General features: G+C 47.0%; 1 protein-coding gene across 3 annotated transcripts; it reads left to right on the top strand.

Moving 5' to 3' along the window:
• The first annotated feature begins 16,883 nt into the window (after positions 1–16,883).
• On the top strand, positions 16,884–22,491 carry LOC114869300 (glucose-6-phosphate exchanger SLC37A4-like). 3 transcript variants are annotated; one of them, XM_029173419.3, is made up of 10 exons: positions 16,884–17,136; positions 17,852–18,279; positions 18,443–18,675; positions 19,343–19,589; positions 19,755–19,907; positions 19,994–20,079; positions 20,150–20,263; positions 20,366–20,431; positions 20,513–20,651; positions 20,811–22,491. In XM_029173419.3, the coding sequence occupies exons 2-10, from the start codon at positions 18,132–18,134 to the stop codon at positions 20,954–20,956; spliced, it is 1,332 nt and encodes a 443-aa protein (XP_029029252.1). In that variant the 5' UTR covers positions 16,884–17,136; positions 17,852–18,131; the 3' UTR covers positions 20,957–22,491. The 3 variants fall into 3 exon arrangements, with proteins under 3 accessions (XP_029029252.1, XP_029029253.1, XP_040929668.1); XM_029173420.3 differs by lacking the exon at positions 16,884–17,136 and adding an exon at positions 17,441–17,578; XM_041073734.2 differs by lacking the exon at positions 16,884–17,136 and adding an exon at positions 17,566–17,703.
• The last annotated feature ends 1,535 nt before the right edge of the window (positions 22,492–24,026 follow it).

Below are 24,026 nucleotides of genomic sequence, written 5' to 3' on the forward strand. Positions count from 1 at the left end.
ACGGCACACAATGAGAAGGGAAGTAACATGCACACAGACATGCTTTGCAATGAAGAGCCGCTTTTGCTTACAAACACACACTTTGTGTGGTGACCAGCACCACACACACAAACACCGCAACGAAGAACGCTTTCTCGCAACTAACCTTACTGACACACATTTGCTGGTTCAGGAAACTAGCTCCCAAAATAAAAGTCAAATTGCCTCAGAAGAAGGCATTTATTTGAAATATGAAAATCTAGCTTTTAAGAAACTCACTGTAATGACTCAGTGGCACCTCTAAAAAATAGGTCAGTGAATCAGAGGAGGTTAGCTCCATGGGATAACTCAGAGATCCGCAGCCTAAAGCACAGGACCACTAGAAAGCCAGTGGCGTTCTAACTAAATAAATGGAAAGTGCATTGCAAGGACAGTCAATAATATATAATAAAGCACTTTGTGCTGCAAGGAAAAACATATTATTCCTCCATAATGGAGAAAAACAAAACAACCCCAGGTTTCTTTTCAGCACTGTAGCCAGGCTGACTAAGAGTCATAGCTGTGTTAAGCCTGCTATCCCCTTAAATATCAGCTGCAATGATTTTATGAACTAATTTACTAATAAAATTATCACCATTAGAGAAGACATTCAGCAGCGACTTCCTCCAAATGACAGAAATCCCTTTCTAGATCAATCCTTAGTCCTCTGTCTTACCTAGGCAGCTTGTTCCCCGTAACTCATATGGAGTTAACATTAATAATCAACTTTTCCAAGTCATCCACTTGTCTTTTAGATATAATCCCAACCAGATTACTCAAAGAAGTTCTACCTCCGGTTTTATTTTGTCACCACTTCCTGTTCCATCATCAACACCAGCAGTTTTAGTTTTACTTACGTTTCTAGTTTACCTCACCTGTGTCTCATTCAGTAATCAACACACCTGTATTTAAGCACCACATCTCACCCCAGTTCCTTGCCAGATTGTCTGCGTTGTTCCTGACCAGCATTCCTAGTACTCTTGTCTATTCGTGTTCGACCTTGCCTTGTCACCTACCCTGCCTCTAGCCTAACCTCTGACAATCCTGTGCCATAAGTTTGACCATCGCCTATATTTTGACCTCTCCTTTGCCTATTCCTTGTCGGATCCTGTTTGCTTTCACTAAGTGTATGACCTCTGCCTGCCTGACCTTGATTATTAAACTTCTGATCTTAACCAAGCCAACGCTGTGCATTTGGGTCCTTCCTCCATTGTCTGTTTGTGACAGAAAAATCTGGCCAAACTTGGACCCAGCCGGCGCCCTGTTTTTTTTAGCCCAAGGTCAGTGACTTTGTTTTTTTTGTGCACGGAAATAATGAAAACGAAGGCAATGGCGTTTTCCTGCCCGGGTTTACCGGAGGACCTCCACTGGTGCTTCGGGGAGCTCGCCAAGCAATGCGCGGAGGCATCCAGCCCGAGGGTGCGGCACCGCACTGTCAAGACGGTGATCGCTATCCTGGAGGAGGAGTATTGGTGGGGTGAGTACCCCCGGAGTACAGCCACTCTACGAGGGGCCCACCGGCATCCACCGGCTGTTCCCGCTACCAGCTCATCGGCTCAAGCTCCCGTTCATGTTGTTGCTCGATCGGATCAAACTCACGTTCCTCTCGTCGCTCAGTCAGCCCAAGCTCACATTCCTGTCGCCGCTCAGTCGGATCAAGCTCACGTTTCTGTCGCCGATCAGTCGGATCAAGCTCACGTTTCTGTCGCCACTCAGTCAGCGCAAGCTCACGTTCCTGTCCACTGTTCAGTCAGCGCAAACTCACGCTCCTGTTGCCACTCAGTCAGATCCAGCTCACGTACCAGATGCCATCTCATCGGCCCCAGCCTGAGTCCACGCTTCCACCATAGTTCCCCAGTCTGACCCAGTCCCTAAGTCTCAGCCCAGGTCCGCTCTACAGGACCCGGTATCTCCGCCAACCCGCGTTTCCGGTCAGGATCCAGTTAATGCCCTGGCCCCATTTTCTGCTTCAACCACGGCGGGTGAAGAGATGGAGCCCACTTCCAGTCGTTGGCGTTCCGGACGTCGCCAGCGAAATCATGGATCCAAGGCCTAGGCTCCAGAGGCCTCGGCCTCTGTAACCAAGCAACCCTCTCCTCCAGCAGAGGGCCTCCTCATTCCACCAGACGACATCCCCACCTCCATCGCAGGCATCCCGGACAGCATCTTCCAGAGGATCTGTTCCCTATGTGCACCTCCAGTCCTGTTTCTGTTCGCCCATTACTTAAACTCTGCTGAGGCAATGTCCAACCCAGACATCAAAGACAACCTCTTCCGGGAAGCAACTGCGCTCGCCATCAGAAAACCTGCAATGCGTGAGGCCCTGGGATTCACTGAGCTGCAGTCAGAGCCAACCTCAGCTCCTGCATCCCAGTCTGCATCAATCTCTGCACCTCAGCCTGCATCAGTTCCCGCGTCTCAGTCCGTTTCAGTTCCTGCGTCTCAGCCAGCATCAACTCCTGCATCTCAGCCAGCATCACCTCTTGCGTCTCAGTCAGCATCAGCTCCTGCATCTCAGCCAGCATCAGCTCCTGCGTCTCAGCCAGCATTAGCCCCAGCATTACAGTCTGCATCGATTCCTGCGTCACAGGCTGCATTGGTTCCTGCGTCACAGTTTACGCCCCAATCTGCGCCTCCGTCTGCACCCAGCCCTGTCTTGGTACAGCCACCTGGCCACGCTCAAGCTCCAGCTCAGCCAAGTCATGCTCAGTTCCAGCTTTATGCCAGCCAGCGTGCACCTCATGCCAGCCAAGCCAGGCTCCAGTCCCTGTCAGCCTCCCTGAAGAGGTCGTTCCTGTGTTTTTCGGCCTCCCTGAGGAGGTCATTCATGCTCCTGTCGATCCCGAAGAGGTCGCTCATGCTCCTGTCGACCCCGAAGAGGTCGCTCATGCTCCTCTCGACCCCGAAGAGGTCGCTCTTGCTCCAGTTCCTGTCGACCCCGAAGAGGTTGCTCTTGCTCTTGTCGGCCCTCCCGAAATGGCCGTTCCTGCCCCAGTTCCTGTCGACCCCGAAGAGGTTGCTCTTGCTCCAGTTCCTGTCGGCCCAGAAGAGGTCGCTCTTGCTCCAGTTCATGTCGGCCATGAAGAGGTCGCTCTTGCTCCAGTTCCTGTCGGTCCTGAAGAGGTCGCTCTTGCTCCAGTTCCTGTCGGCCCCCCTGAGGTCGCTCCAGTTCCCGTTGGCCCCCTGAGGTCGCTACAGTTCCCGTTGGCCCCCCCTGAGGTTGCTCCAGCTCCTGTCAGCCCCCCTGAGGTTGCTCCAGCTCCTGTCGGCCCCCCTGAGGTCGCTACAGTTCCCGTTGGCCCCCCTGAGGTTGCTCCAGTTCCTGTCGGCCCCCCTGAAGTTGCTCCTGCTCCAGCTCCTGTCTGCCCTCAAGGGTCCGCTCCAGTCCTGGTGTAGTAAATTTGATCACTGCTAATGAGAGAAATACAGAGAGTAGATTGGTTCCTGTGTCCTCAGTGACTGGGGTAAAGAGTTTGCTTAAACTGGGTTCGCAGAGTCTGGTGTTGCCTAACAATGTTTATCTGAGCTGTTCTTAAGGAAACATTCAAAATGTCACGCCGACCTGGGAAAGAAACTGGGAGGTTGATGGTGGGCGAGATGGATCCGGGAGCTGGAAAGATAATACGGCCCAGCGCCAGGACTTTCCGAGTAGCCGAGAAAAACATCTACACGTCCTTATTTGGACATGTGGAAAGATTTTAGGTGGTGGTTAAAAGCAGGCCTTCACAGGCTGGGGTTTTCAGAGCACTTCGCAGAGGGTCTGCTGGTAGCACACAGCGGACCTTTTCCGACCTCTCAGTTCTCTGTGCAGAGGAACAATTAGGTGAATCTGGTCTCTGCCTCTCTTGCTATTACTCTTTTGTAATCCTTATCTGATTGTTTTAATTGTCATATATAATAAACCTGAATGCTATTGATTTAAACATCAAAGTTGAGTCTGTGTAAAATCTCTGCCATGGTTGAAGAAAGAAAATATACCACAGATTTTGGCGTCACTCCAGCAGGCAGGGAACAGTTGAGTCTGGAGCCGACAGGTGCCCGACTGCACTCAGCCCTAAACAACTCGTCACTGGTGGCCACAGGTGAGATGCGCTTAAGCTCTTACATGACGATTCTCTGTGTTGGGGACAGTGTGGGCAAATGTTGGTTACATTAGAAAATTCTAAATGATTCGGCTGTTTCTAGAAAATTATCTGTGTGGGAATAGGCGAAGAGAGGTAGTGGAGAATTTGCTTGTATAATTTGCTGTATATAAATATAACTAACCAACTGCTTTATTTGTGTGCTGTGCTTTTATTGTGTGGAAAAAATGACATGGCCTATTGACCTCTAAACGTTGACTTAAATGTTAACTTAAGGCATACGCGGCTTGGACACTCTAATATTAAGGGCTTTGAAGTCTGTATTTGGTTAAAGTACATATAAAGGCTGTGTAAGTACCATAACTGATGCCGATGGCTTTGGCCCAACAACGCAGAAGTGGCAAAATATATGCACATTTTTCTCATTGGACTGGACACTCTCTATTTACTCTTTCATAGGGTAGGAGCTATATTATGCCATTTTAAAAGGGTGTACCAAATTTACAGGGGGGGTTGCGTAACAAGCATCAGGTTACGGTGCGGCCTCAGTGCATTAGGAAATAGAGTGTGACCTTGTGCTACACATTCAATCAATTTTTTTTGTTTTAGGCACTGTAGGTTTATGTGTGTATGAGGAGACCTTCATTAAGCTTGGGACTGATCAATCCAAGTGTAGATTTTCTTATGGGGCCTGAAAATCATAGGGGAACTGGTAAAAGAGCTTTCTGTGATATTACATATAAAGTTGAAATGTGCTGGCAATAGTGTATAAAGTTTAATTAAGTGTGTATTTGTGTATCTACGTATGTGTAGTTAAACAGCGTGATAGTTGATTATTTTTTTAATATTGTGTAGGCCGGGTTAGGAGTGTGCCTCTCCTATTCCTCTGGAGCAGAAGGAGTGTGTGTGTGTGTGTGTGTGTGTGTGTGTGTGTGTGTGTGTGTGTGTGTGTGTGTGTGTGTGTGTGTGTGTGTGTGGGAGAGAGGAAAAGAGAGCAGGAGGGCGGGGGAGTGATTGTGTGTGACTAGAGACAGATCCCCGCTCCTCATACGTGTATGTTTTCAGATAGTTGGGGGAAGCCGTTGGCTTGGTGCCAGGTGGCGACGAAAAGTTGATTTTTAATTTTGTTGTAGTTTAATACTTTAACATATTTTATTGTCCTATATTGTGTTCTCTTTTCTTTGTACTTTGATAATCATTTTGACGTAATCTGAGTATTTTAGTGCATTGGGAGTGGTCAAGCTGGTTGTTGTGTGAAGACCGCGGCTGCTTTGTTTATTAAAAAAATAAAAAAGGGGGGAGTTGTAAATTGAGGCGCGGTCTCTGAATTGGGTGTGGCGTCAGCTGTGTGCCTCTTCTGTTGTTTACGCCCCCTGTGTGTGTGTGTGTGTGTGTGTGTGTGTGTGTGTGTGTGTGTGTGTGTGTGTGTGTGTGTGTGTGTGTGTGTGTGTGTGTGTGTGTGTGTGTGTCGTACTAGTCAGAGCAGTAGGCTCGGGTGTGGGGGTGTGTGTGAGTGTGCATTGGAGAAACATAGAGACATAGTTGGCAGACTGCAGTAAAGCCTTAGTCTTGTTACTATTATTATGGTTACTGACAGCAGCTAAACTTAAAAAAAAAAAAAAAAAATTTTAAGCGTGTTCGTTTGACATATATACATCATCATCTCCAGTTGCGATACTGGGGAAAAAGTATCCCCTCCTAGTAGCGGAGATCCAGAAATATTCAAAAAAGTGGAATAAGCGAACGCGTAAAGCCATGTCACCCTGGCCATCCGATGGAACCTTCGACCGAGATCAGTGTGCAGAGATGGGAGTGTTAATAAAGAATTACAACATAAAAGATAAATCTGCTAAGCGCGCGCAAAAGCGAGAGCGAGGGACTGCAATGCTAAAACTATTTACTGACCAGGCCAAGATGTTGGGGGAGAAAACAGTGGAGCATGTGAAAAAGCAGCTTGAGCTAAAGAAAAAAAGAGTTGAAGAAGGGAGAGAAACCCCCTTCTTAGGCTGCACAGATGCCTGTTCGGGAAATAAGACTGTTAGGAGATTACTCGCTTAGATCTGGCAGATCAAGTAAGAGCATCTACCCGGTTGAGGAGTTAAAAACAGTCAGGGAAAGAGAGATGGAGCTAGATGACCTAGAGGAGCTGCCCACCACATATGCAAAAGCAGCGCAGCTTGCAGGGAAAGACACTCGCCGCATTAGTGGATTGCATGATAAAGTAATGCAGGAGATTAAACAATCAGAGTTTGCAGAGGACGGCAGCGAGACCGAGGAGGAATGTGACAAAGAGAGTGCGACTGGGGAAAGCGAGAGGGTCCATGGGGAATTCCTGCTAAAATCAGCAGTGAGAGACGAGATAATCGCACTCAAAAACAAAACTGGCTGAATGCTGCTCAGAGACTGGCCTTAAATAGACTTAGGCTTTTCCCATTGTGCTCTCGTACATGAGAATGAGGAAAAGAGCAAGAACAAATCTTAGCCCATATGAGATTTTGTTCGGCTGAGCTATGATGGGACTCCACCCCGAGAGTTTTGCCACCCACAGCCATATGTGAAGATGCAATGTTGCGGTACTGTAAGAACTTATCCTCTGTTCTCTCTCAAATCTTCCAGCAGGTAAAGGCAGCCCTCCCTAAGCAGGCAGAGGGACCCCTCCACAGCCTTCAGCCAGTCACTGTCACTCCTACGATGTGGTGATGTGAAGAGTCTACACGTCGTTCACTGTGGGCAAATGTGTTTTCTCAGGAACATGTATATGGCTTAAAGTGTGATTCATCGGTGCAGCTTTCGGTGGCGCTTGGCTCACACCTTAGCTGGATGGTCAACGCTGCCTCTTGTTTACAAGAGTGTTACTGTTGGTCTTGATCTCCGCACTGGTGCACAACTGGTGACAGGTCGTCTATTGGCTCCGGAACCCTCCTGCAGTGACTGGCGTGAATCCAAGTTGCTCGTTCTGCCACCTTTACGGCCGTGTGGGTGGTCAGTAGCACTTGGAATGGGCCTAGCCACCTCCTGGAGTTCCAGTGTTTCCTGCGATGTTCTTTCACGATCACCCAGTCTCCTGGTTGGAGGCTGTGGAGGGGTCCGTCCACTCGCTTAGGGAGGGCTGCCTTCAGCTGCTGGTTTGCCATCCGGGCCTAGCCAAATGTCATCTTCCTTTGTGGCACCTGCTCGTGCCCAAGCTGCGTGTTTCCTTCAATTGCCTCTGATTTTAGTGGAAACTGTGGTTTGCATGGGCGATAGTCAGATTTTGGTGTGATGACCACTGGTTCACAATCTGCTATTAACCCAACATCGTACTTATGTGCTGCCGATAGAGCAGAAGGCACTTGTTGGAGCTCAGGATGTTGCTGCAGTGCATCTATGGAAAGAAAAAGAATCGCAAGCGCGGTGAACGTCATCTCCCAAATGCAGATGCGCTGTGCATGACAAACTGACTAAAGAGGTTTACAATAAATGTGATGCTCTAAAACATACAACACTGTAGGATCTGATGTGCCTTCCTACTGATTAGTTTTGTACTCACACGGCAAAAGAATGCTTAAACTTTTTGCCTTCAGGGGACTTACATGGCAAAAAGACAGTTAGTTTCTTTACTATTTGAAGACCATGTTACTCCTATTCGACAGATTGAACATTCACTAAGTGGTGTGTGTGCGTGTATACATGTGTGCGTGCGCACGTGTGTGTGTGTGTGTGTTCTGATGACCTCAGAACCGAAGTCGTTGCTCCAGAATCAACCAGGAGTACAACTGTCTTTCCGGCAATCACAAAAGTCATTTCTTAAAAACTGGATGTTCATCACATAAATGCCTTCTTCTGTGGCAATTTGACTTTTAATTTGGGAACTAATTTCTTGATCTAGCAAACATGTGTTAGTAGGGTTAGTTGCAAAAAGCAATCTTCGTTGCTGTGTGCATGCATGTCTGGGCGTGTTACCTCCCTCCTCAGTGCTCGCCGTTGGTGCTTCACCGTCACGCTCCTCCCGCTCCAGTCAATCAGCCTGCTCAGCCCGTCTGGAACCCTTTGGTTGAGGACATTCGCTCTGCCAGTGTCCTGTTTTCCCACATCGAAAACACTGCTTGTTGTTTTGTTTAGATGGTTTGAAGCGACAGTTATAGGAGTAGTGTCCAAACTTGCCACAGCGATAGCACATCACTGGTTCCTGTCTCAGGCGGCCGTGTTCTTCAACTCTACCACTGCCCCGATTGAAATCCCTCTCTCCTCTGTGCTCCTGCAATTGCTTGCACCATGTTTAGGGAAGCCATGTGTAGCTCCTTTTGTACTTTTTCGCCTTTAATGTCCTTTCTTTGCTGCAGCATGTGCGCAGCTCTGCCAGACGGCAGAGGTCCCCACACCCAACGTAGGTATGTTGAACCTCAGCAGTAATATCTTTCTGCAGGCCGTTCGTGATGTGGTTGCACAGAGGAGTTTCCCAGGGGCTGGGAGTGTCTCCGAGGTTGGCTGGTTGTTGCAGGCCGCTGTAGATGTTGAATAAGGTGGTGAGACGGTGGATGATGCTGGTTGTCCTGCGTGGGATGACACTACTGGGTCTGATGATGATGACACCAATGGCTGTCTTTGAGATGGTCCACCGATTTGTGCTGGACTTCTGGCTGGCTGATGACTTGGAGGACAGGAGTCGAGGTCGGGATCCACACTCAGCGTGTGCATTTCTGCAAAAGGATAAATAGAGGGAGGGGAAGATGCACATGGACGGGAATACAGTGGAGGCTGTTTTCCTCCATGAAAAGAATCATTAATATCTTTCCCTCATCCAGGCAGGTCATTTACTGCCTGCTCCCTAGCCCTACTTTCTGCTTCCTTCTTCCACAACTCCAAACACTTTCTGTTACCCTCAATATACAGTACTAACATTTTGCCCTTTACGTTTTTCTTTTTCCTTGTTTTTTAATTTCCTTCGCTTCCAGCTTTTTCTCTAACTCTTCAATCTTAGTGCAGCTCAGACTTCCCCCTTCTGGGAAGCCGTACTTAGAAACCCAATCATTTACCCATTTTACGCTGGCTTGGCCATATTTTCTTGTCATGACTTTTATTATTGGACCATCCGGAAGAATTTGCTTAGTCTGACCGGACCCCATCCTCTCTGGTGGTTACTCTCAAACCACCTGATGGTTCCGCAATAAGGTGTACACTTTCTCAACAATTTGCTTCAGGAACGTCTTCGAGAAGGGAATCGTTCTCCGCCCCGGTACGATTGCCTTAACCTGCTTCACTCTACCGGCTTCGCTCTTGCCTGGCTCAGCCCCCAAATAGAGAAGCTTTCTGGGGAACCACCATCCACCCCAGACTAGGAAGCCCCACTCCCTAGATTTGCGACCTCACAAATCTTCCTTCTGGTCTTTTCCTATTTTTATTTTTTATTTTTTTCTTTGAATTTCTCTCACCGAGCGTCAGAAGTGTTGTTCATTGGATCCCAGCGGTGATTGTTCCTGAGCGAAGCAGTCAGTTCCCTCTTCTCGGAGACAGGAGGTTAGGGCTGACCTGAAGAATTTGTTTCAGTCAGGACCGTCGTCAACTGCTTACCTTGCCCCGAACCGCCACTCATGGGATCCTGCCGACAATGCCAAATTGTTGTGGAAAAAAAATACCACGAAAGCTTCTGACCACTCAATGAAAAGAAGAATTCAAAAGCTGTCTTTGCGAATTTATTTCTCTATATGCATGTAAAAAAATTCAAAAAAGAAAGGAAAAGAATAGGTAAAAAAAAAGAAAGGCACCCGGGTGGAGAGAACAAGTTGATGCTCACACAAAGTGCACACCAAGGTTCTCTGAAAACGTCTCCTCCTGTCCCGAGTTTTAAAGCCTACAGATAACACAAAACCTCCACACATGAGCTCAAACTTCAGGACAATTTGCCAAGTCTACATGAGCAAAGGTGACAAAGAGGAAGGCCTCACTCAAGGAGCGTTCTGTTCCTTGTCTAAGTCAAACACTACGTCACAGAGTCATCAAGTCAGACAGTCAGACACTGCCCCACAGAGTGATCAAATCAGAACTAGGCTTCCTGCTCAAAAGATAACTGAGGACCCCTCTTGTTCAGAGGCTTGCAGCAATATACTTATATATATATATATATACTATACGAACAATGCATTGAATGTTTAAGGATGTATATGATCAACACTTATGAATATGAACATGAATCAAAAACAATCAGATCATTATTAAGGCATTAATAATGAAAATGATCGGCATTAAGGGATAATATAAAATTTCCATCACATCAGCCAACCCCAATAGTCATGTTCTGATGCCAAGCTACTGTAAGACAGCTTGATACACCCAAGAATCTGCGGAGATCTCCAGAGACTAGCGAACAAATATGCGGAAGCGCCCAGCATTGATGCACGTCTCCACCTAGTGAAATTGGCTCTCGACATTTTGGAGGACAAATGTTGATGGCTTGAGTATCCCGGGGTACAGGCGTTCTATGTCCGACTCCGGCGGACGAAGAGGGGTTTGGCACGCGCTCTACGTGCATCGCCTGTGCTGCCGCAGCTGCTCCCGCCGCCGTTCCTTTCGGCGTCCGCTCCCAATCCTGTCACCGCTCCGGCGGCACCCGTTCCTGTCACTGCTCCGGCGGCTCCCGTTCCTGTCACCGCTCCGGTGGTTCACGTCTCCGTTCCTGTCTTTCGTTTCGCCGCCGTCTCTCTTCGCCACTCGGACCCAGCTACAGTCACATGTCATGCTCAGGGCCCGGCTCAGTCATGTCACGCTCAGAGCCCAGCTCAGCAATGTCACGCTCAGGTGCCAGTCCAGCCTTGTCACGCTCAGGTGCCAGTCCAGCCTTGTCATGCTCAGGTGCCAGTCCAGCCATGTCACTCTCAGGTTCCATTCCAGTCAGGTCGCGCCCGGGTTACAGACCAGTCAGGCCCGACGTCTACTCAGTCGAGCTCGGCAGCTGCAAGCAGCCCTGCCGGGTCCAGAGAGGACACCGTCCCAATCCCTGTTGGCTCCAGTGAGGAGACCAATAGCAGCACTGCCGGCCCCATTGAGGAGGCAGCGAGCAGCACTGCCGGCCCCAGTGAGGAGGCAGCGAGCAGCACTGCCAGTCCCAGTGAGGAGGCAGCGAGCAGCACTGCCAGTCCCAGTGAGGAGGCCGTGAGCAGCACTGCCGGCTCCAGCGAGAAAGCCGTTCTGGTTCCCGTCGGCCCTGAAGAGGTCGTTCCAGTTCCCGTCGGCCCTGAAGAGGTTGTTCCAGTTCCCATTGGCTCCTGTGAGGACGCCGTTCTAATTCCTGTTCCTGTCGGCTACTGTGGGGACGCCATTCTAGTTCCTGTTCCTGTTGGCTCCTGTGAGAACGCCGTTCTAGTTCCTGTTCCTGTCGGCTCCTGTGAGGACGCCGTTCTAGTTCCTGTTCCTGTCGGCTCCTGTGAGGACGCCGTTCTAGTTCCTGTTGCTGTCGGCTCCACGGAGCACGCCGTTCTAGTTCCTGTGCCTGTCGGCCCTGGAGGGGCCGTCCCGGCTCCTGTCGGCCTTGGAGGGGCCACTCCTGCCGCAGTTCCCGCTGCGGTTCCCGCCGACCTCCAGGAGGAGGCCGCGCCTGCCGCAGTTCCCGCTGCGGTTCCCGACGACCTCCAGGGGGAGGCCGTGCCTGCCGCGGTTCCCGCTGCGTTTCCCGCTGCGGTTCCCGCTGCGGTTCCCGCTGCGGTTCCCGCTGCGGTTCCCGCTGCGGTTCCCGACGACCTTCAGGAGGAGGCCGCGCCTGCCGCGGTTCCCGCTGCGGTTCCCGACGACCTCCAGGAGGAGGTCGCACCCGCTGCAGTTTCTGCCGGCCTCCAGGAGGGGGTCGTTCCTGTTGCAGCTTCTGCTGCAGTTCCTGTCGGCCTCTAGGAGGGGGTCGTTCCTGTTGCAGCTTCCGCTGCAGTTCCTGTCGGCCCCCAGGAGGAGGTCGTTCCTGTTGCAGTTCCCGCTGCGGTTCCCGACGACCCCCAGGAGCAGGTCGCGCCTGCCGTAGTTCCCGCTGTAATTCCCGATGACCTCCAGGAGGAGGTCGCGCCCGCTGCAGTTTCTGCCGGCCTCCAGGAGGGGTTCGTTCCTGTTGCAGCTTCTGCTGCAGTTCCTGTCGGCTTCCAGGAGGAGGTCGTTCCTGTTGCAGCTTCCGCTGCAGCTCCTGTCGGCCTCTAGGAGGAGGTCGTTCCTGTTGCAGCTTCCGCTGCAGTTCCTGTCGGCCCCCAGGTGGAGGTCGTTCCTGTTGCAGTTCCCGCTGCGGTTCCCGCCGAGCTCCAGGAGGAGGCTGCGCCTGCCGCAGTTCCCGCTGCGGTTCCCGACGACCTCCAGGAGGAGGCCGCGCCTGCCGCAGTTCCCGCTGCGGTTCCCGACGACCTCCAGGAGGAGGCCGCGCCTGCCGCAGTTCCCGCTGCGGTTCCCGCCGACCTCCAGGAGGAGGCCGCGCCTGCCGCAGTTCCCGCTGCGGTTCCCGACGACCTCCAGGAGGAGGCCACGCCTGCCGCAGTTCCCGCTGCGGTTCCCGACGACCTCCAGGAGGAGGTCGCGCCCGCTGCAGTTCCTGCCGGCCTCCAGGAGGGGGTCGTTCCTGTTGCAGCTTCTGCTGCAGTTCCTGTCGGCCTCCAGGAGGAGGTCGTTCCTGTTGCAGCTTCCGCTGCAGTTCCTGTCGGCCCCCAGGAGGAGGTCGTTCCTGTTGCAGCTTCCGCTGCGGTTTCTGTCGGCCTCCAGGAGAAGGTTGTTCCTGCTGCGGTCGCCGGTAGTCCTGCAGAGACTTTTGTTTTTGTTCCTTTGTGCACAGGAGCCGTCCCGGGAGGTGCAGGAGGTTCTTGCGGAGCATCGGCTCCTGGTGACCCGGCACCGGCCACGTGCGCCTCTACATCTGGTAGCCTGGCACGGATCACGTCTGCAGAGGCAGCTCCCAGTGGTTCGACCACGCTTGCAGAGGCAGCTCCCGGTGGTTCGACCACGCTTGCATAGGCAGCTCCCAGTGGTTCGACCACGCTTGCAGAGGCAGCTCCCGGTGGTTTGACCACGTCTGCCTCAGTTCCTGGTGATCTGGCACGGATCACGTCTGCATCGGTTCCTGGTGATCTGGCACAGATCACGTCTGCATCGGTTCCTGGTGATCTGGCACAGATCACGTCTGCATCGGTTCCTGGTGATCTGGAATAGATCACGTCTGCATCAGTTCCTGGTGGCCCGGCTCTGGCCACGCCTGCATCGGTTCCTGGTGGCCCGGCTCCGGCCACGCCTGCATCGGTTCCTGGTGGTCCGGTCCCGGTCGCGCTCGTCTCAGCTCCTGATGGTCCAACCCGAGCCGTGCTCGTCTCAGCTCCTGGTGATCTGGCACAGATCACGTCTGCATCGGTTCCTGGTGATCTGGAATAGATCACGTCTGCATCAGTTCCTGGTGGCCTCGGCTCCTGGTGGTTCGGCTCCGGCCACGTGGAACGCTGGCCCAGTCTTTGGGCACTGGGTGTGCCACTCTGCCCCAGTGGCTGCTGGGCAGGACCTCTCGGCGCCACCATCTCCCGTGAGAGGACGATTTGGACCTTGTTTCTCATGTACTGTGGGCTCATAATGGACTCCTCCGGTCCTCCCTCCTCCACCCTTCGCCTGGATCCATTGGTAATGTTCTGACTGTCTGACCACGAGATTTTGCCTAGCCCTAGTCTGTACCTCTGCCGTGTTACCCTGTGTATCGAACCCGTGCATGTTTCCCGGACCTGATCCTGCCTGCCTCTTTTGTGCCTTTAAACTAAGCCTTCACGTATATGACCTGGATCGCCTGACTACGCTTTGGTTAATAAACACTGTTTGTTAACCACACATCTTGTCCGCACTGTGCATGTGGGTCCGACATCTGCCGCATTCTGACAGTTTGATACATCACATAAAGTATTTTAACATTAAGGAATTATAACAGAATGTTAATATTTGTGCACCACTTCCACAACGTTCCATCTAATTAATCAATGAGCTTGTTCTTTCCTATATTTTAATTGATGCATGCCTTCATATTTATATTTAAGCACATCAATTATATTATTATTGTTTTATTATAGGTTATTTTTTATATTAATATAAAACAATTATTAAATTATATCTATTATATATTTTCTATTATATTTCATTCCATTAATATTTTTTATTTCTTCACTTAATTTATTCTATAGTTTTACACCACTTTAGTGTTTATTTTGAATTCAAAATTTTGTTGTGCATATAGCATGAATTTTTAACTGGTCCCTTGAATTATATTCCCCATTCCCCAGTTTCAGTCATCACAGTTATTTTATGCATCAAATTTTTTACACAATTCTACTTTTTTAAATTTCTATCACAACCAAATTTCTTTTTCCACTGTGGTAAGTATTATATATATTATTATAGTCGACTAAGAATGTCTTTTAGACATGTATTTCGAATCACCTTCAAGGTTTTCACCCTTAGTGTTCTTTAATTTGCTTCACTACGAGGATTGAGATCAACGATCAGTCACAGCGTTCACAGAGAGCATCGACTGTGCCAAGCTTCTACAGGAACTAGTTTCCTGCGGACACAGCTGTCTGAGCAAACCAACCTCTCAATTTTGATCTCAGTCAGACACACAAAACAATAGGTCTCTGAGACTTCCTCTAAGAAGTTAAAATTCACTTAGAGACCGGCAAACAATGACACTCATTTATATAGTCTGATTTACTTCAACTGACCACAGAGTTTACGTTGACACCGTCAGGTTTCCACTCTGCCGCTGCTTCAATCAGACAAACTATCATTAATCTATTTTACGAGGACCCCGTCCTCTTTTACCTCGTGACCTTGTGACGGAACTTTTCTGAAGACCCGGTCTTCTTTTACATCGTGAGCCACTCACGGAACTTTTATGATACCTTAGGATTGACTCTTTTCATACTCGCCTGATCTGTGTCCTGGCTCTGGTTCAGGATCCCGTCACCTCGCCTCGTCGGACCATTAGCCGACGTCTGACCTGGGCAGGAATTCACCTCCCAGGATTTTCTGCAGGTTCCAAACCTGGCTGTGCACAGATTTCAGTCGCCGACTCAATGTCCCAGCAAAGAGAAGATCTTGGGATCCCGGACGAGCCCCCAATTATGATAGGGAAATTGTTAGTTCCCTTTGTAAATCTTAAATAAAGCAGACACAATCAGTTGAGACCTTCTTCAGGATTTTACTTGCAAGGAGTGAGCAGTTTACAGCAAAGGCAACTTCCTCTCACTGAAGAGTAGACAAGGATTCAGCTCATAATATGTATTGCATTCTGGGAGGTGCATAGTCACATAGTACGTGGGAAATATTTCCTGCACAAAGCAAGCATTGGGCTCATCAGATAAGGATGCTACACATCGGTACTCCCTATTTCTTGCAGAGCAGAAGGGAGAAAACTTCAAGGCTATAGCACAGCTAACAAGGCTTCACCAAAATATGTTTCAGTGATTAAATGCAGTATTTTTCCAACAGATGTGGCAATACCAAGCGATGGCAACATCAGGAAAAAGGAACATGAGAAACTAGAGAAATACCAAGGGCTCAGAGAAGAACTGGAGAAGGCTTGGAAGGTGAAGGCCACAGTGGTGCCTGTGGTGATCAGAGCACTGGGGGCAGTGACCCCCAAACTGGAGGAGTGGCTACAACATATGCCTGGAAAAACATCTGACATCTCAGTCCAGAAAAGTGCAGTCCTAGGAACAGCAAGGATACTGCGCAGAACCCTCAAGCTTCCTGGCCTCTGGTAGAGGACCCGAGCTTTGGAAAACGCACGAGACCACCCGCGTGGGGTGAGAAGGGAGTTTTTTTATATATATATCCTGGCCTGGTCAAATTTTAGAATCCATTGTGGCCCATGAGTTAAAAGGTTTTCCCACCCATGTTGTATACATATAAGGTTCTAGGTCATGGTTTTGCAGCCTGTGTGTGAGAATGCCTGGGTTCTACTTGGTAGTGTATTGACAGAGACAATGCAGCTGTCAGTATTCATCCCACTTTAAATTTTCAGGGGATTTAAGTTGCCTGCAAAGCTCATGAAAAAGCTACATTACACATTAGTAAATTACACCAATACATAAGATAAAATGTGAGAAACTGAAAAACGAAATGTAGGCCCACACAACATCACTGTCTTGATATGCTATTACAGATATTTGAAATATTTCCTCTGCTTTTATGCTCAATGCAATGTGTGTTTTTCTGCCTATTGGTAATCAAGGTGCTTGGGCAGGACGTTGCTTTAGAGAATGTTAAAGGTTAAGTCTGGAATAAGTCTTAGATTATAGAGTGTTAATTCTTCCAAATTAGTATAAAATAAATAAATTGTGTGACAAATCTAGTGGTACATTGTGTCAAAGTGTTTTTATTTATCAGCTCCAGATAACATAAAGCAATAGCGCCATCTTTTGGCAAGAAGTATCATCGTCCATAAATCTCTGCAATTAAAATGTATTAACAAGAAAATAAAACTTGTTGTGGATACACATACAAACACATTACACAAACGTATGAAAAACCTGCTTGAAATCAGTTTGTGGTAAAAGTTAAAAGTTGTACCTGAAGCAGAAATAGTTTGACAAACAGGAGAACAAACAAAGAGCTCTATGTAAAGGGAGGAAAATCGAATCACTGTGCAGCTCTTCTTAAATTCACCTGTAAATCCCGTTATACAGTATGATGCTTGTTTTAAGCTCGATAAAAATCATATTTCAAACGTTTGTGTTCGGCGCATGCGTTCTAGCAAGGGTTCGCTTGGCCCTCAGTGCCCTCGCGAGGGCAGCACTGAGCAGTGTGAAGCCTAAGGAAAAAAATCGACTATTCTCCAGGATATATGATCCTGTGCGATGCACCGCGCACGTTTAAAGTTACAGAGTTTGGCTTACAATAGCGTGGCTGCAGTGCCACGTTGTAACTACACGTCCCATCGAAAAATTTGCCTCGCGCTCTTCCCACGGTGGCTCCCCGTCTCCGCGGCGACGCGCTTCCAAGCTGCAAGTGAGCGCGTATCGTCCTCCTGCGTGGATTGGATCTGCAAGAGGGACGCGAATTAAAGGTAACCAGCTTCACAGGCACTTCCTCGTTCGCTTTCGCAGCCTCGCAATGAAACGGCTTCGCTGAGCGGTAGTGAACATCACTGTGTCTCACTTTATGCCTGTGGTAGCGAGGGAGGGACGCTCAAATACCCGGATCTTCATCAGCGACTGTATTTAGATTAGCAACTGCGGTGCGGGTCATTCTGAATGAGTTCTTTTATTGTCGCTGTGTTCGGCACAGACTGCAGTCAATAAATCCTGTTTACACATGTGGCGTTCGCATTTATTTAAAGGTCAAACTTAACGGCTAAGGGCTCTGATCGTGACCACAGACAAACTTGCTCTTCCTTTATGCTCTTCCTTTAACGTCGCGTCCTACCACGACGACAGTGAGGGTTGTTATCTACACTGAGGTCCCTGACACCTGATATTTGCCCGGCCGTGCGGGCTCCACGTGGTCAGGTCAGGTCAACAAAGAACTTTGGCATTTAGATGTACATGCAAGACAGGAGAAGAAGCTAATGGTCCAGGGTGTCTTGTCACTCTGCGTTCTGACCATCACAGAATGATAGCTGCTAACTAAATCTGTATGTGGAGAAGGTTTTGTCTTTACACATTCCTGTAAAACTAACTAGTCTGTGGTGTGTTCAAGCAATCCAGCTAAATGAGTACAGTTCGGTAATAGTCAGCCACTTGTGCTTCTTGGCATTTATGTTGTTGTTTTGTATTTTGTAGGCTGGTGTAAAGCTCCCTTCTTCTGTCCTCAACTCCACCATCCTTGAAGAGTCCTGCCAGAAGTATTTCTCTTCATGGGAAACATTCAATCTGTGGCTCCCAGCACCACACTATTTTCATACCATTGTTCCAGTGTATGCAACTAGTCTACAACCAATAACCAAGTTGCTTGGCTGCAGTCTGAATGCCAGAGGATCTGACTCTGCAAGACTCATTTTTACTTTACTACATTTACATCCTTGAAAGTTTAACTTCAGGTTTACTTAGATAAAGTCCAGTCATGGGGGTCACAGGTTACGGCTACTACCGCATGGTCATCTTCATCTGCATGTTCATCGGCTACTCGCTGTACTTCTTTAACAGGAAGATTTTCTCCTTCGTCATGCCATCGGTGATGAAGGAGATTCACCTAGACAAAGACGACTTGGGTAAAGCAAAAGCATCAATAGCTTAGTTGCATAGATCCTCTGGATACCATGAATATCTGACATGAACATCTTCATGTCAGACCTCTTCAGCATTACCAGCATTGCTGAAGATGTCAGACATCTTCAGCATACCTAGTGGTAATGCTTTACTGTGTGCCCACAGGTCTGATCACCAGCAGCCAGACCATGGCCTACGCCATTAGTAAGTTCATCAGCGGCGTGCTGTCGGATCGGATCAGCGCCCGCTGGCTTTTTGCCATTGGTCTCTTTGTAGTGGGGGGAATCAACATAGTCTTCTCCTGGTCCTCCACTGTGTCCATGTTCGCACTGCTGTGGTTCATCAACGGCCTCGGACAGGGCTGTGGCTGGCCTCCATGCGGGAAAGTGCTGCGCAAGGTAGTGACATTCTGTCTGCCACCTCACACAGCATGCATTAATACTTCATGGTGGATGTGAAACACATCATATTGTACATGTACGTTGTCAGACGGTACTGAGCTTCAGACCAGTGGTCATTATAAGGGGAGGAATAAATAGGCTTTGGTATGTGTTCAGCGTCTGGGAGGGGCTCAGATTACTAGAGAATTTATTAATAGAAAGTCCACCACACCATTTTAACCAAACGTGTTTTCGAGTGAGAGGTAACATCTTCAAGAGGTCTGAGCTTTAATCGGATGCCCATAACTGTACCTTGTGTTTAGTAGCAGCAACTTCACATCCACTCTGGATAGTAAATCGGGCTGTGGCTGCCCATAGTGTTCATCCAGTGCATTTTTAGATTACTGGATGCCCTGCTGTCCTGTTGACTATGCTGTTTGATGAATGTTTATGGCTGCAGTTTGACATCCTGACAGGGTGTGTTCCCGTTTTAATGAAAGTGGAAAAACAAGATTAGTGTTGTATTAAAAAAAAAAAAAAAACTGGGTCAAACTTTTGTACATTATTTATCATTGTTACTTTTTTGAAGGGATAATAAGTAGACTTCTTTCTGTTCCTGCCTTTATGTGACTTTGGACATGTTTATATTAACTGCTTGTACTTTTGTGTATTTCTCTCCCATCAGTGGTATGAACCCTCACAGTTTGGAACATGGTGGTCTGTGATGTCTTGCAGCATGAATCTTGCTGGCAGCCTGGGTCCCATCGTGGTCACGGTCCTCCTGCAGTACCACGACTGGAGGACTGTCTTGACCATGTCAGGCGCTTTCTGTGCTGCCTTCTCGTTTGTCTGTCTAGTGTTCGTGAAGAATGAGCCAAAGGATGTGGGTCTGCCCAGCGTCGAGGTGGTGGCCAAGAAGAGAGCTAAAGGAGGTGAGGCCCAGAGAATTCCAGCAAGAACAGAGGCTGTCTGCTATAGCGCTGTAGATGATTAACTCAATAATATCACTGGATACTGAGGATATATTGAACAACTGGTGATCCTGTTTTCATTTGTGTGTGGTAAGGTTTCAATTGTGAGCATTCTTTCCTCATCAGGCAACAGTGAGAGCACTCTGAGTGAATTCCTCCTATCGCCTTTCCTCTGGGTGCTGTCTTTGGGTTACCTGGTGGTGTTCGGAGTGAAGACAGCAGCCACTGACTGGGGTCAGCTGTTCCTCATGCAAGAGAAAGGCCAGACTGCTTTAATGGGTACGCATATCACTTGTGTGTTGCAGCATATATATTGTGACCTCGTCTGATTGTTTCAGCACTGATGTGAGTTGTGTTCCTAATAGGAAGCACCTACATGAGTGCCTTGGAGGTGGGTGGTTTTGTGGGCAGCCTTGCAGCAGGCTTAATCTCGGACAGAGCTGTTGCTCAGGTGAGTGACAGAAGCAAGAACCTCAGCTAAATTATGGCATTTTAAACAATATGCTTTTGACTTCCTCCAGCAAGGCTTGGGGACCCACGGCAACCCTCGTCATGGCCTGCTCATTCTCATGATGTCGGGGATGTGTGTGTCCATGTACCTTTTCAGAGTGACCATCACTCCTGAAATCCCAAAGGTAGTTGTAATCATCTTCAATCATTGTATAACCATCATCAATGGTTTGAATTGTTCAACTGGAAGAATTAAAAATTTAAAGATTTCTTTTTTCTTTATTCAGGAGGCTCCTCTTTGGGCCCAAGTCATTCATCCTGTCTCTGTTCTCATCGGGGTGTCAGAAAAAGAGGTGAGTGAAGGGAACAAAACAAATTTCTATATGAAACTCTTGCCAATAAACACAGTCCATATTTAATTTTTGTCTTCACAGATATGGATTCTCTTTCTTGGTGCCGTGTTTGGATTTTCTTCTTACGGACCGATCGCCTTGTTTGGAGTGATAGCCAGTGAAAGTGCTCCATCAAATTACTGTGGGACTTCTCATGCTGTTGTAGCCCTCATGGCTAATGGTAAGCTGTGGTGATCGGATGCATTCAACACAAGTTCTGCTTGTGTGTGTGTTTGTGTGTCAGATTTCTCTTTTTTTAAAAAAATAGTATTTACAGTGTATATATAAAACTTTGAAGGCATTCCAGCCCTGATGGTAGTTTGTCTTTCTTGTGTTGCAGTGGGGGCTTTCATGGCAGGGCTTCCCTTCAGCACCATTGCCAAAAAATACAGCTGGGACATGGCTTTCTGGGTGGCTGAGGTGGTGATGACCATGGCAACTGTCTGGTTCTTCCTAGTACGCAACATGTGCACAAAAATGGGATAGACTGGAGGGAAAATTGACTAATGTAGCCCAGCTAACTGTCCAGACCAGACCAAGAACATGTTTCACAGTTAAATGCTCTGTACACAGAATACTGCACATTAATAAAAGTAGAGTCACTGACACAGGCTAATCTATTTGGTTAATCGAGATACTCAGGTGCAGGTCATGAAATATTAAATATCTTTATTTTGGAATTTGGTACTAACGTTTAACATCACAAAGACACTTAACAGCATTACAGACAGTATAGTAATACTGCATCACTTCATACTTCCTTTACCAATGAAGACTTCTTTATGACAGGTGTGTACAAACTTAGACATGAATATTAAAGTCTCTTTGGCTTTGTTAATGGTTAAAATAGATATGTGCTCACGTCAGGTAAGCTATACAAAGCCTATTGAATGTTTACTGGTACAGTAAGTCAGTATATTCTGGATTGTTTGTCTGGATTTTTGCACAAATGTCTGGATTTTTGCACAAATGTAGTAGCGTCTGTCGTTATTGATCATGTCAGTAATACCTCAAGTACTTTTTAAAATGTAGTAGTTTTTTTTCAATTCAATCAAATGAAGTAGTTAAAGTGTAGCTCCCTATTGGTCTGTTGGCGACACTTAGAGTTGAAACAGGGAAACTGTTAATCATGTGAAAACGATCAGTAGTCACACCGGAGAAAAACGATAAACAATAAATACAGACACGCATCTGCAATCAGATGAGAGGATAAAACAATACGAGCAAAGCGGTGCAAACATATATTCTATAGCCCTGTTAGAGGATCCATTAGATGCATCTGGTGTTAGATGCATCTGTTGTTAGAGTACGACCGCGAGTACCACACACAGCCAGCCACATCCAGCTGTTGAACACACCAGGGTCCCAGCCAGAGGCATCCAGAAGGAGCGGCAGACCGGTCGGGTATATGCCAGTGGACCCTAAGCCAAGCCATGCCAGATGTGTGGGACACAATCATCCCTATATCAGCAAGGCATCAAGTTTTCATATAATGCAGTTGATCAAGGCATTAAAGCGCAATTTGCATCGAGAGCCGGTCTGTCTAATGTAATTGGACCCATCGATTGGACACATCGCTATAAAAGCACCGTCACAGGATGAAACAAACAATTCTTTTTCTATTTATGCCGTTTTCTGGATTCTCACTTAGTTGGAAATCCATGCTTTGTGCAATGAGGCCCCTGGACTGTGTCAGGCTTTGTAGTAAAAAAATTAACATCAAACCTTTGCTACAGGTGTTGCTGTTGTCGTATACATTACTTAAAACAGTGGATTGCATGATAATGTTTTTTATCTCCAACATCCGTTTAGGGCATCTTTAATACCAAAAATATATAATAAAGTATCTACAGTTAGTACACCATATTAAATATTAAAAGGGATAACTAATTATAAAATTGAAAACTTAGTTGTTTTGTTTTTGTTTACCCACCTCTCATGAGACCCTCCTCAATCTGTGAGCATCGTGTCTACTTGGATCATACTTCTATTGTAATTAAAATTCAGATTCCCTAATTTCATCCCAATGTCCAGTTCTTTTTTTGTGCTGAAAATGCAGTTTTGGGTACTAATATGGTCTAGCTCATATACTGTACACGTGGTGGGACACTCTTCTACTGTGCAGGGTGATATATGGTAGAGTCAGAAGAAAGAAACTTCTTTTTCATTACCACATCACATCACTACAATATATTTGGCCAAGGTTCCAACCACGAGACCCAACGAGCACAACCCGAAGGACCGTCCTTGTGGACCCACCATCCACAGTGATGGAGTGGTCAAAGGCGGAGGCCTCGGGGACCCAATTTTTGGATAGCCAGTCTGGGGCCTCATGTATGAATGGTACACGCAAGCTCGCTCGCCAGGAAACTGGGAAACTGTTAATCACATGAAAACAATCATTAGTCACAGTGGAGAAAAATTATATATAACTAGATTAAGCATTTCCATAAGAAAATGCACAGTGAATGCTTCCATGCTAAATGTATTTCTGAAGAATTGCTGAAAGAAGCTGAAAATTTAAAACAGATGAAAATAGCTCACACATGTAAAGCATAGATGAATGTATCTGAAGAGAATTAGCTTGTTTAAACAGTGCTTAATATTTGCAGAAGAAGCTAAAGTAGTTGAATTTCAAATGGAGGAAAATTGAAAAAAAATTTGCTGAAATTAAAGAACTACTGAAAATCAAGGAAGTGTGTAAAGGTTTGCTTAATTTTTTTAAATATAGCCAAATGTATCAAAAGGGCTAAATATTGTAATTTGATAGTTTTTTTTCTCAAGTAGATGAATTAAAATTGAGAACAGTTGACGCTTTGAAGGAAGTGTGTGCAGGTAATTGCTGAACAGTAAAATAGTTTCATTAACTAGTCATAATTAACTAGTCAATGCAGAAATGTGATATTTAGGCTAAAGAGTTGGATTGGTGCTTTTATTTTGAAAAGAATTTGAGGAATTGTTTGTCCTAAATTGCTAAATTGGAAAAAGTGCTCATTAAGTAGTCCTAAATAACAAAAAAGCAGTCAAAAGCAGAAATCAAAAAAAGTTTAGAGCTTAGTTAGTAGCACTAAAGGTTTAATGCTCTTATTTTAAAATAATTTACAGGAAACTTGTGTGGGTAATTGTTAAATTGAAAAAATTGTCTCATTAACTAGTCATAATAAACCAGTAATTACTTGTAGACTCATTACCAATTCACAATTAACCATTCAAAGGTAGAAATTGTTCTATTAAAGCTAAGAATTTGGTTTGATGCTTTTATTTTAAAAGGATTTAGACATAAGTGTGCTTTACAGCTAAACCTTAAAAGTCTCATTACTTGTGACAATTAACCAATCAAAAACAGAAATTATGCTATTAAAGCTAAAGATTTGGATTGGTGCTTTTATTTTGAATGGATACTGAGGACACCTGTGCAGGTAATTTCTCAACAATAAAATAGTCTTATTATCTAGTCACAATACACCAGCTAAATGCAGAAATATTGGTATTTTTAGCTGAAGATCAGGGTTGGGTTTTATTTTAAAGGATGTGGAGAAGCTGTGTGCTTAATAGC

This window comes from Betta splendens, chromosome 14, assembly GCF_900634795.4.
Source record: "Betta splendens chromosome 14, fBetSpl5.4, whole genome shotgun sequence".
Classification (NCBI taxonomy): Eukaryota; Metazoa; Chordata; class Actinopteri; order Anabantiformes; family Osphronemidae; genus Betta; species Betta splendens.

Bases quoted from the DNA above. Each gene is read 5' to 3' on its own strand.
- LOC114869300 (XM_029173419.3), top strand. From the start codon at position 18,132: ATGGGGGTCACAGGTTACGGCTACTACCGCATGGTCATCTTCATCTGC. The intron at 20,264-20,365 runs GTAGTTGTAATC...TTCTTTATTCAG, and splicing joins TCACTCCTGAAATCCCAAAG to GAGGCTCCTCTTTGGGCCCA. The intron at 20,432-20,512 runs GTGAGTGAAGGG...TTGTCTTCACAG, and splicing joins TCGGGGTGTCAGAAAAAGAG to ATATGGATTCTCTTTCTTGG.